This window comes from Dasypus novemcinctus, chromosome 23 (genome assembly GCF_030445035.2).
Source record: "Dasypus novemcinctus isolate mDasNov1 chromosome 23, mDasNov1.1.hap2, whole genome shotgun sequence".
NCBI lineage: Eukaryota > Metazoa > Chordata > Mammalia > Cingulata > Dasypodidae > Dasypus > Dasypus novemcinctus.
Window position 1 is genome coordinate 68,459,268 of NC_080695.1, and position 12,551 is coordinate 68,471,818.

Sequence of the window (12,551 nt, forward strand, 5' to 3'; positions counted from 1 at the left end):
CCACGCGCGGGCTGGCCCGACCACGGAGAGCGAGCCGGCCCCGGTGCCAGCGGCGCCGAGTGGAGAAGACCTGCTCTGGGGATGGCACCCGCCAGGCGGTTGTTGTCGTCAAAACCTGTGTCCCCTGAATGAGCTCCTAGAGAACAAAGCGCTTCCCTGCTCGGAGGAGACGCCGCACCCGGGAGCTCAGGCCTGGGTTGGGGTCCAGCTCTCTCGCCCCCTGCGTGACCTCCCGAGCAAGGCCACGTCGCCCCTCGAGCATGCAGTGGGTAAGGGCGCGCGTCCCTTGGCGGGGCTGCTGTGGAGATCCGACGAGGCCCCGCAGGCACAGCGCAGGCTCCGTGGTATTATAGCTGTCATGATGACTGGCGTATTATCCTCCCATTGTCACTCCCATCCCACGTACTGCCACCAGCCGGGATGCACCCGCCCCTCCTCTTTTGGAAAAGAGAAAATAGCGACCATCGCTTTGCTGCTCCGAGCCTCAGTTTCCTCCTCTGGGATGTGGGGTGACAGCCACCCTGAGCTCAGAGGGTCTCCTGAAGTGGCACGAGGACTCTGCAGCTTGCCGGGCCCCTGCGAGGTGCTAAAACAATCATCTTCTCCAACGCTCCCGGGCCCCGTGGGGCTGGGTTGATGTTCGCTCTGTGGCTGGAGAAACTGAGGTTTGGAGAGAACTGGGGTGACGAATCAGTGCCAGGGCTGGCCCCAGAAGCAGCCTGGGAGAGGGGCTGCCAGATTTAGCAAATGAAACTCTAGGATGGCCAGTTAAGTTTAAATTTTAGAACACAAAAAAATTTAGCGTAAGTTTGTCCCGTTCCCTATTTGGGATATACTTACACTACAAAATTATTTGTTTATCTGGAATTGAGACTTAACTGAGTGTTCTGCATTTTGCCTGGTGACCTCACCCAGGTTGGGCCCGGAAGAGTGGGGGGCTGAGGACGAGCAGGTGGTGAGGGAGTCCCAGGTGCCCGTGGCCGGCCACCCCCCACCCACTAGTCCAGAGGTCACCCCCCCAGGGCCCAGCCAGGGACGTGCGGGGACAAGCAGGGGCCTGTGGCGGGCGCAGTGGGGGCAGGGTGGCAGAGGCCGTGGGAAGGGGAGGCAAGGGGAGAATCGGGGGGGAGGCAGGCAGAGCTCGTTCTCTGTCACAAGCTGCCCCTGCGGGGGCCTCCAGCCAGCCTCACCCCCTCCCGCTCCAGAGGCCCCCCCCCCTGCGCTCACCTGCCCCCCTCCCCCTTGCCCTGCCGGGATGCCCCGTAACCAGGCCTTCCCCCTGCGGCCCCCGGCCCCCCGGCCCCCCGGCCCCGGGCCCCCAGCTCCTTCAGGGATTTCTTTAGCCTTCCCTTCTCGCCGGCCCCAGTGGTCGTGTTTTTTCTTTCCTAAGTGAAAACAGCTTTCTAGGGCGCGCCTCTTTTTTTGGCCAATAATAAAAGTAATATGTGTTCAGTACAAACATTTTAGGATAGATAAACAAGTATAACGAAGCAAATTAAAATCTCATAAATCCCCTGCCAGAGATTTCACCTATTAACACTTGGGTGTTTATCTTTTCAACCTTTTCTCATTTTATATATTCATAGGTATGTGTATATATGTGTGTGTGTGTATGTATGTGTACGTGTGTATGTATGTAGATGTGTATGTGTGTGATGTATACTTTTATATATTTTTGTATATGTGTGTATGCTAACCCCCTCTCCCTCCAGTGGAATTGTGCTCTACCTTGTTTGTATTAAGTAACCTCATATTTTACTTAATGTATTGTGACCATGTGGATCATGAGCTATAGCCTCATTTTTTAAACTTTTTATTTTAAAAGGATTTCAGACTGTATTAGTCAGCCAAAGGGGTGCTGATGCAAAATACCAGAAATTGGTCGTTTTTTATAAAGAGTATTTACTTGGGGTAGGAGCTTGCAGATACCAGGCCATAAAGCATAAGTTACTTCCCTCATCAAAGTCTATTTTCACATGTTGGGGCACGATGGCTGCCAACATCTGCGAGGGTTCAGGCTTCCTGGGTTCCTCTGGCCTCAGCTCCTCTGGTTTCTCCACAAGGTCAGCTGTAGACTATCAGGTGAACGGCTCGCTCTCGCTCTCTTTCTTCCCTCCTGGGGCTCCAGCTTCAGCATCAGACTCCAACATCAAAACTCCAACATTAAGAACCCCCAACTCTGTCCTTTGCCCTGCCTTTTATCTGTGAGTCCCCACCCAACTCATCGCCCTACTGGCACAAGAGGTTTACATAATTACTTAATTAAGTCAACCTATGAATTCAATATAATCTAATATGCCCAGCGGAAAAGATCAATTTACAAACATAATCCAGTATTTCTTTTTGGCATTCATCAATAATATGAAACTGCTCCACAGACTTACATAAAAGTTGCAGAAATAGCACAGAGAATTCCCATGTACGCTTGACTCACCTTCCCATTCATTAGGAGAATCTTTTTTTTTTTTTTACTCCCCCCCTCATTAGGAGACTTATAACTGTAGTACAGTTAACAAACCCAGGAAATTAACGTCAGGACAGTACAATTAGCTAAACTGCCTTTTCCCCCGATGGCCTCTTCTGGGTCCAGCATCCCATCCTGGAGCCCACATCACGTTTCATCATCCTGTCTCCTTGGTCTCCTCCAATCTGGGACAGTTCCTCTGTCCTTCTGGTCTTCCACGACCTTGACCCTTTAGAAGAATGCCTGCCAATTGCTTGGGAGGATGCCCCTCAGTTTGGGTTTGTCTCTTGTTTTCTCATGATTCGACTGGGGTTATGCCTTTTACAGGAAAATCACAGAAGTCATTCTGTGCCCTTCTCAAGCATATCTCATCACAAGGCGCATGAAGTCAATATGCCGTATTATTGGCAATGACCCATCCTTTTTCATGGCTGCATAGTATTCCACCATATGACAGCCCATTAACCTATGCCCTGATGATCATTGATCAATATAAAGGATCAAGACACCATAACGAGCGGAGCCCACACCCTCATAGCAACTTGAGCTCAGGGGTCGGTCTTCCCAGGGTTAAACCGCAGCCCTGCAACTTAATAGCGCTGTACGTTTAGGCAACTGAGGCAAGCCACAACCTCAGTCTCCTCCTCTGTTGATGAGGGACCACTAGAGGACGTGCCTTCTGGGGGAAAATATGCAGAAAGGGTTCTGCCTGGTGCTGGGCACAGACACACTCACCCCCTGGAGGTGCCTGTCGGCCTCGCCAGGGCCACTTCCCCGGAGCAGAATCCCCAGGCCCTGGGTGTGAGAGTGTCTCCACCCCTAATATTTTATTATCCAAATTTCTTTTTTTTTTTTAAGATTTATTTTTATTTATTTTTCTCCCCTTCCTACCTTCCCCCACCCCACCCCGGTTGTCTGTTCTCTGTGTCTATTTGCTGCGTCTTCTTTGTCCGCTTCTGTTGTTGTCAGCAGCACGGGAATCTGTGTCTCTTTTTGTTGCGTCATCTTGTGTCAGCTCTCCGTGTGGGCGGCGCCATTCCTGGGCAGGCTGCACTTTCTTTTGCACTGGGCGGCTCCTTACACATGGGGCTCCCCTACGCAGGGACAGCCCTGCGTGGCACGGCACTCCTTGCGCGCATCAGCCCATGCATGGGCAGCTCCACACAGGTCAAGGAGGCCCCAGGTTTGAACCGCGGACCTCCCATGTGGTAGACGGACGCCCTAGCCATTGGGCCAAGTCCACTTCCCTTATCCAAATTTCTTAATGGGCAGAAAAGTTGAAAGAATTGTACCGCAAACACCCAGATTCCCACCACCCAGATTCCACCAGTAACAGTCCACTTTTTTTCTTTTCTTTTTTTAGGCGGTTCTGGGGCTTGAGCCTGGGACCTCGTCTGTGGGAGGCAGGTGCTCAACCCCCCCCAAGCTGCATCCTCCGCATGGCCTGCCCTTTGGCTTTCTCGCCTGTCTGTCGGGGTGTGTGCTTCCCATTTAAAGTTTGCTAGGTATTTTGGTCCCCATGATTTTTAAAAGTCTATTTTTAACCATTTTTACGGTGGCATAGCTTATAAACAGTGTATATAAAGGGTACACGTTTTAAAGGTTCCGCCAGGGGAGTTCTTTCGTCTGTCGACCTTCGTGGAAACACCGCCCAGGTCAGGGTAGAAAGCGTTTGTTTCTCAGAGCCCTCTCACCACCCTGCCCGGTCACTGTCCCCCAGAGGTCACCACCCTCTGCCCTCTCTCGCCACCTATTCGTCCTGGCGTTGAACTTCTGAACGCGCACACGGCATCCCGCGTCACGTCCCGGCCTCCCCGTGGTAAGAGGGCTGGCCTTCCCACTGGCCGCCCGCCTGAGTCGGGCAATGGTTCCTTTTAGCATTAACATTGGACACCGTCACTGCTTCAGAGGGGCTTCGGATCCCCGGGGGAGGAGGGCGCGGATAAAATTCCACCCCAGCCAAGATCGGGAAGCTTTGTTGTCGCCGACCGGCCATGTCTACTCCGGAGTCGGGGGCGGCCCCAGCTCCGCTGGCCTTTCCACATGCTGGGCCCACCCCGTTTTGTTTCCTCCAAGAGTCTTTTCAGGCTGGGCCCACGACGCCTCTATTCACATCTCCCCTTTGTCACCTTTTTAAGATTGAGGCATATTTTGCAGATCCTAAAATCCTCCCGTTTCAAGTGTTCAATTTTAGTCCCTCTCCTGATGGTGTGGCCAGCGCCACCCATCGGTTTTAGAGCATTTTCATCTCAAGAAACTCCCTCGCGCCCGTCGACTGTGGGTCCCTCCCCTCTGGGCCATGGCTAATCTGCCTCTCTCTGGGTCTGCCCCTAAGTGGAAACGGACCGCGCGGGCCGGCGTCTTCCTCCCGGCACGAGGTTTTTGAGGTTTGCTCGTAGCGCAGCACACGTGGTCTGCTCTGTGACTGCTGAGCAGCGAAGCATGCACTTCTGTCGCCGCTGAGGGTCGAGACTGGCAGAGAGAAAGAGCGGGTCTCCAGGGCCCACGGTCCCCCCATCGTCTGTCCTGCATTTAGCCCACTCGTCGCCTCTGCCCCTGGACAGGCTGTCCCCAGGGCCTGGACAGCGCCTGACGCATGGCAGGGCTTCACGAGCGTTGTCCACGCTCACAGGCCAGTGTTTAGAAACCGGCTGTCCCGACTGCTGCTCGTTGTTTCCCCCTAAACGGAGAGCAGGAGCTTCTTAGCCATCTTACCTATTGTGCCTCCCAAACAGCTCCCGTTTCCACTGGCACCACCCTCGGCTCTCCCCTGGGTGCCACCAGGCTGCTGACCGGTCCCCCCCAGCTCACGCCCTGGCCGCCGCAGCCTCTCCTAACCAGGGCCCACGCGGGGTCCGTCCTCAGACCGCCCCACACCCCACCGTGCACCTCTCCCGCTCCCGTCTCTGCGTCGTCTCACCAGGCCTCAACCACGGCGTGCTTTCCCCTGCCCCAGGGCCTTTGCACAGGCTGCTCCCTCTGCCCGGCACACTTCCCCCTCCTCCCGGCTGGGGCCCCCTCGTCCCTAATTCTTCGCTTGTGTCCCCTCCCCAGAGAGGCTTCCTGGACCCCCAACACGCACAGAGCACCCCCGCGCCCTGGTCCCCGGCTTGTTCCCTTCCCCAACGCCAGCCCGTGTGGGCTCGCAGCCGCCCCGGTGGGGCTGGCCCGCGTCCTCGCCCTTCCGGCGGCCTCCCGCACTGGCCCGGAGCCGGTGGGGGCTGGGGGTCGCACAGGCGGGGACCCCAGAGGTCTCCCCTCACCCCCCCACCCCCCGTCCCCGCCGTGCGCACGTGAGCCCCCGCCCACGTCCTCTCTCCCCCGTGCCCCCCAGGACCTGGCGCGGCTGCAGGAGGGCCAGCAGCCCCAGCACCGCGACGTGGCTCTGCAGAGGGTGTCGGAGTCCGAGAAGCTGCTGTACGTGCTGGAGGCCGACGCGGCCATCGCCAAGCACATGAAGCACCCCCAGGGGGACATGATCGCCGAGGAGTAGGTCCCCCCCATCGGGCCCCGGGGCCCCCTGGGCGGCGGGCAGGAGGGCGGGGAGGTGGTCGCAGCCCGCTCAGCCCGCAGGAGCGACGCCGAGGCGGGGAGACTGGGATCGGGGGCTGCCCGCACGCCACGCCACGGGCTTCCGTGTCCCGTCCTCACCACCCGTTCTGCGTTGGGGAGACTGAGGCTCAGGTCCCCGAGCCCGTCGCGCCGTCCCCGAGCCCCCGGCTTGTGCGCGAGCTCATCCCGCGCCGGGCTGCGGGTGACCTCCCACGCCTCCCCGCTGGCCCGTCCCCACCCCGGGCAGGGCCGGCGTCCTCGGTGTCCCTGGCGGCCACATGCTGTCCCCTGTGCCCTCGGCTGCTTCCCCTGTGGACGGTGCGCTCTAGAGAGCCCGCCTGGTTCTTCTGGAGACTTCCGTGGTTCTAGGCACACTTGGGGGGAGAAAGGACGGAGGTGGGCGGGGGGCGGCGGAGAGACCGCCTGGAACCCAAGGCCACTGCCCCCTTGCAGGCCGGGTTGGGGGGCGGGAGGCCCCCCCACGGGACCCTGCTAAGGGGGCGGCCGCTCTCCTCCTCAGCATCCGGCAGCTGAAGGAGCGCGTGGCCAACCTGCGCGGGAAGCACAAGCGGATCTACAGCCTGGTGGCGAAGGAGGCGGACCCCCGGGTCAACTGGGCCGCACTGGTGGAGGAGAAGCTGGTACGGCCCGCCAGGCTCCAGGGCCTCAGCTGGGGAGGGGTTCTCATAACCGGAGAAGGGGCGAGGCTCAGAGAGGGCGAGCGCCCAGCCGGAGGTCACACAGCAGGAGGTGAAGACTCGGGCCCTGTCAGGCATTCCACGCTGCTGCTCTGGGGTCTCAGTGGGGTCCGGCCGGGGCTTCCAGCCTGCTGCCGCCCCTGCCGTGCCCTGCCCAGCCCGTATTCACTGCGGATAAGAGCACGGCTGCTAGAGACGGGCTTCCTGGGTTCAAGTCCCGGCTCCCCCATTTTTAGTGGGGTGACCCTAGGCAACTGATTTCCCCTCTCTGAGCCTGTTTCCCCTTGGGTGAAATGGAAGGAATAACTGTTCGGGCCCCTGAGGTTGTGGGGAGGATTAAATGAGATGATGCGTGGAAACAGCGAGCAGCATGGCGGGAGCTCGCTCCCCACGGCTCCCGGAGCAGACCCCAGTGCTCCCCCACCCTCTTACTCTCCTGGGGCTGCTGGAACGAAGACCCACAGACTGTGGGGCTGGAAAGACAGAAATTGACGGTCTCATCCCAGAGGCCAGCGGCAAGGGGTCAGCGGGGCGTGCTCCCCCGAAAGCCGCCGGAGGTCCCTCCCGCCCTTCCAGCCCCGGGTTCTCCCCACGCCCCGGCGTCCGTCTCCCCGTCTCATGAGGACACCAGGCGCTGGCCTCGGGGCCCTCTCCAGCCCGTTCTTCCCCGCACCTTTTGGGGATTCACAGTTCAGCCCCTGGCACCCACCCTGCCAGGGCCGAGGCTCGCAGTGGGGGGGCCCCCACCCAGCCCCTCCCCATGCCGTCTCCCACCCCAGGACCAGCTGGGCGGCCAGAGCTTCGGGACGGACCTGCCGCTGGTGGACCGCCAGGTGGAGCAGCACAACATCTTCCACAATGAAGTCAAGGCCATCGGGCCCCACCTGGCCAAGGAGGGGGACCAGGTGGGGCGTGGGCGGGGACCCTGGCGGGGGGGGGGGGGGGGGAGGGGCCGGATGGGGTGCGCTGGGGGGGGGGCCCGGGGACAATGGGGCCTCACGCCTGCATCCTCACCTCCCCGTGCCCTGGCCCTGTCCGCAGGAGCCGAACCGAGAACTCCAGGCCAAGTACCAGAAGCTGCTGGTGAGCTCCCTGCGGGGGGGGACGGGAGCCCGGGGCGGTGGCGACAAGAAGCATCTTTTTATGAACTTAGTCTGTGAAAAATGATAGGGGCGCACAGGAGAGTTTTCCAACAGAACGACAGGGGATTTGGTGAGAAGGGACAGTTCCCGAAAGGCAGCCCAGCTAAGCCTGTGCTGTGGGGAAACCCCAGAGCGTGGAGATGGCCTGTTCCTACAATTTGCTTTTTTTTTTTTTAAAGATTTATTTATCCCCGTCTCCTCCTCCCCCTGCTGTTTTTGCTGTCTGTGTTGTCTTCTCTTCTCGTTTTCTCTCCTCTAGGAGTCACCAGGATTTGATCCCGGGGACCTCTGATGTGGAGAGAGGTTCCCTGTCAATTGCGCCCCCTCAGTTCCTGGTCTCTGCTGCGCTTCACCTTGACTTTCCCCTTGTCTCTCTTTTGATGAGTCATCATCTTGCTGTGGGACGCACTTGAGCGGGCACTGGCTCTCTGCGCAGGCACGCTTTCTCTTCTTTTTCACCACAAGGCCCCAGGGATCAAACCTGGGTCCTCCCATATGGTAGGTGGAAGCTCTGTCACTTCAGCCACATGTGCTTCCCCAGTTTGCTCTTTTAAAAAATTTTTTTAAAGATTTATTATTTATTTCCCCCCACCCAGGTCCCCCCGTTGTCTGCTCTCTGTGTCCACTCGCTGCATGTACTTCTGTGTCTGCTTGTATTCTCATTAGGCGGCTCTGGGAACCAATCCTGGGCCCTTCCAGAGTGGGAGAGAGGCGATTACCCTCTTGTGCCACCTCAGCTCCCTGTTCTGCTACGTCTTCTTATTTTCTCTTCTCTGTGTCTCTTGTTGCGTCATCTTGCTGCACCAGCTCTACATATCGGCCGGCACTCCTGCGCGGGGCCGCATTCCCGCGTGGGCCAGCTCGCCCTCACCAGGAGGCCGTGGGTATCAAACCCTGGGAGCCCTGCTGATTGAGTCACATCTGTTTCCCCCGAATTTGCTTATTTCATTATTAAGTGCCTACTGTGTGCCAATTGCTCTGCCATATGTTTTCTATGCAAGTTTCTCTTTTTCCCACTTTTGAAACAAAATTACTGGACTATTTTTTTTTTTAAGATTTTATTTATTTCTCCCCCCTTTCCCCTGCGTTGTCTGCTCTCCATGTCCATTTGCTGTGTGTTCTTGTGTCTGCTTGCATTATCAGGTGGCACTGGGAATCTGCGTCTCTTTTTTGTTGCGTCATCTTGCTGCGTCAGCTCTCTGTGTGTGCAGTGCCACTGCTGGGCGGGCTGTGCTTTTTTCACGAGGGGCGGCTCTCCTTGCGGGGTGCACACCTTGCACTCGGGGTACCCCTATGTAGGGGCGCCTCTGTGCAGCACAACACTCCTTGCGTGCGGCAGCACTGCACATGGGCCAGCTCACCCCATGGGTCAGGAGCCCTGGGTTTGAACCCTGGACCCTCAATATGGTAGGTGGATGCTCCATCAGTTGAGCCACGTCCGACTCCCTGGAATATTTTTTTAGAGCAGAAGGTGCAGCGTTCCCATGGGCTCTGCCTCCTGCGACACACACGTTGCCCTGTTGTTAACACCTGTGTCAGCGTGATGCTTGTTACAAGGGGTGGACCAGCATCGGTGCGTTGTTACGAACCCAGGTCCACAGTCTACACTGGGGTTCACTCTTCGTGTGGTGAACTCAGTGGGTTTTGACAACTGCAGGCCATGGATCCACCACTGCAGTGTCGCTCAGAAGAGTTTCACTGCCCTAAAAATGCCCCGTGTGCCACAGACTCGTGCCCCTCCCCGAGCCCATGGCAACCTCTGTTGTTTTTTTATGGTCTGGATAGTTTGGCCTTTTCCAAACATCACGTGGTTGGAATCACGCGGCAGGCAGGCTTTTCAGGCTGGCAAGATGCATTTAAGTTTCCTCCGTGTCTTCTGGCGGCCTGACAGCTCACTTCTTTTTATCGCTGAATAGTACACCACCGTACGGCGGGACCGCACGCATCTTTTTTTAAAATTGCATAAGTAATGTACGGACGCTCTCCTGTTGCAAACACCACAGACGGGAGGCCGGGCTGCAGACCCGGCTCTCTGGGTTTGAACTTTAGCTTCGCCCTTGGTGGTGAGGCCGTGAGGGAGCGCCTCAGTTTCCTTGTCTGTACAATGGAGCGTCCTGGCTCACAGGGTGGCTTGGAAGCTGAAATCAGGCAAGGCTGGAGAAGCCCTTAGCACAGAGCCTCGTGCACGGGGGGATCCTCCGTGGTGTCGCGCTACAGAGCAGAGTGCAAAGCCCCGGCCACCCTCCCCCTCCTCCCCACCCCCCTACCAGCCGCCCTCTTCTCAGGTGGATACAGGTAGCAGTTTGCTACTTTCCTTCTGGCCCTTTAGAAGATGATTGTGATAGAGGTAACAGTGGAAGTTGCTGCTAATTTTTTTTTTCTCTCCCCTCCCCCCCACCGTCATCTGCTGTCTGTGTCCATTTGCTGTGTGTTCTTCTGTGTCTGCTTGTATTCTTGTCAGCGGCGCCAGGAATCTGTGTCTCTTTTTGCATCATCTTGCTGGATCAGCTCTCCATGTGTGCGGCGCCATTCCTGGGCAGGCTGCGCTTTCTTCACGCTGGGCGGCTCTCCTTATGGGGCGCACTCCTTGCACATGGGGCTCCCCTATGCAAGGACACCCCTGCGAGGCAGGGTACTCCTTGCGCACATCAGTACTGCGCATGGGCCAGGTCACCACACAGGTCAGGAGGCTCTGGGCTTGAACCCTGGACCTCCCATGTGGTAGGCGGATGCTCTATCCGTTGAGCCAAATCCGCTTCCCATATTGAGCATTTACTATATGCCAGTCTCTGCCTTTAAGGTCAGGGCCGTCACTGTCCATTTTACAAGCAGGTAAACCGAGGTTCCCCTGCACCGCAGTTCCGTGGGGGTGTCGTCTCTGTTCGGTTCCTGCTGCCCTCCCAGAGCCTGGTGGGACACCTGGCACTTAGTAGGTGCTCAGTAAAAGGCTGAGTGAAGGAGCGCGGCTCGGCCGATGGCCCCCGGCCCGGAAGCAGTCGAGCTGGGTCTCGCGCCTCATGCAGCGGAGGGCCGGGTCCCTGACCTCGACTCGCGCCCCGCAGGCCGCCTCGCAGGCGCGGCAGCAGCACCTGAGCTCGCTGCGGGACTACATGCAGCGCTGCACCAACGAGCTGTACTGGCTGGACCAGCAGGCCAAGGACCGTATGCAGTACGACTGGAGCGACCGCAACCTCGACTACCCCAGCCGCCGGCGCCAGTACGAGGTGGGAGCCGGGGGGGCACGGCGGGCAGGGTGGGAAGAGAGCCCGGGGCTGCCGGGCCGGGCGCCGAGACCCCTGCGTGGGCTCCCGCTGCAGAATTTCATCAACCGGAACCTGGAGGCCAAAGAGGAGAGGATCAACAAGCTGCACAGCGAGGGGGACCAGCTGCTCGCAGCCGAGCACCCCGGGAGGAACTCCATCGAGGTACGTGTGCGGGGAGGGCCTTGGGGGCACCTCCTCCAGGCTGGCCTCAGGGCTGCCTTCGCCTGCGGACCGCCTGGAGCTCGGCCACCCGAGCTGCATCCCGGCTGCATGTCTGTCCACGTCCTGCTTCTGTCTTGCTTTGACTCTTTCCTTCTCAGTCTCTCGATCCTGTACCAAGTCCTGACCTTGGCCCCGAGGCTCCCAAAGCCCCCCGTGTGGTGCCTCCGTGAGAATTTTAAGCGGGCGCACTCTGGGCAGGCACGCTCCCCGCGTGCCCCTTGTGCCACGCCCAGCCTGAGCACCCACACAGGGCAGCCCTGCTGGGTGCTTGGCCCTGCCCCTCTTGCTTCCTCCCGCCCCAGCCTCCCTTCCCCAGCCCCTGCCGCTGCGGGAGCCAGGCCCAGCCCCGTGGCCACCGGCCCCAAATCCCACCGCCTCCATCCGGGCGTCCCCCCTGCTCCCCACAGGCACACATGGAGGCTGTGCACGCGGACTGGAAGGAATACCTGAACCTGCTCATCTGCGAGGAGAGCCACCTCAAGTACATGGAGGACTTCCACCAGGTGCGGCCCGCCCGCCCCCCGCCCCCCGCCGGGTCCCGGGGTGCCTCGTTTTCCCAGGGCTGCCAGAACAAGGCGCCAACCACCTGGCCCCACTGCCCGAATCAGCAGTCAGCGGGGCTGTGCTCCCCCCGGAGGCGCTGGGGGCAGAGGCCTTCCCCACTTCCTGGGGTGGCATCGCTCCACCCGCGTCCTCCGTCTTCGTGTGGCCTGCTTCCCTCTGTGTCCAGATTTCCCTCTTCTTCTAAGGACACCAGTCACCTTGGCTCAGGGCCACCCTCCTCCAGGATGGCCTCGTCCAACTCAGGACATCTGCCGAGACCCCATTTCCAGACGGTGAACCTGAGTTTTGGGAGGACACCATTTAGCCCACTAGGGGGTGCTATTTCTTGGCGCGCGCTCAGTACCGACTTGGCTCACGGGTGGCCTTGGCTCTTGAGCCCCTTCCCTCCAGAAGCTTCCCAGGGCCTCCCCCTCACCCCGGCCACAGAGCCGCTCCGCTTCTGGCTATGGGTGTCTCTGAACGCTCCCATGTCTCTAGCCAGGGGCCCAGGCTGGGGACCCTGATTCAGCAGGTCAGTGTGGGTGCAGGAAGGTGTGGGTTTGGTTTTTGTTTTTTCAATATCTTTTTTTTAAAAGACACATAAATCACACAAATGTTACATTAAAAAATATAAGAGTTTCCCATATATCCCACCGCCTGCACCCCC

At 58.8% G+C, this 12,551-nt stretch overlaps 1 protein-coding gene across 1 annotated transcript in view; it reads left to right on the plus strand.

The window, feature by feature from the left end:
• The window catches only part of PPL (periplakin), a 47,183-nt gene that overhangs the window by 20,197 nt on the left and 14,435 nt on the right, over positions 1–12,551 (plus strand). Inside the window, exons 3-9 of the mRNA XM_058286526.2 lie at positions 5,799–5,953; positions 6,537–6,657; positions 7,494–7,619; positions 7,756–7,797; positions 10,919–11,080; positions 11,174–11,281; positions 11,749–11,844. Coding sequence (XP_058142509.1) covers positions 5,799–5,953; positions 6,537–6,657; positions 7,494–7,619; positions 7,756–7,797; positions 10,919–11,080; positions 11,174–11,281; positions 11,749–11,844 — 810 coding nt within the window. The remainder of the gene's footprint in view (positions 1–5,798; positions 5,954–6,536; positions 6,658–7,493; positions 7,620–7,755; positions 7,798–10,918; positions 11,081–11,173; positions 11,282–11,748; positions 11,845–12,551) is intronic.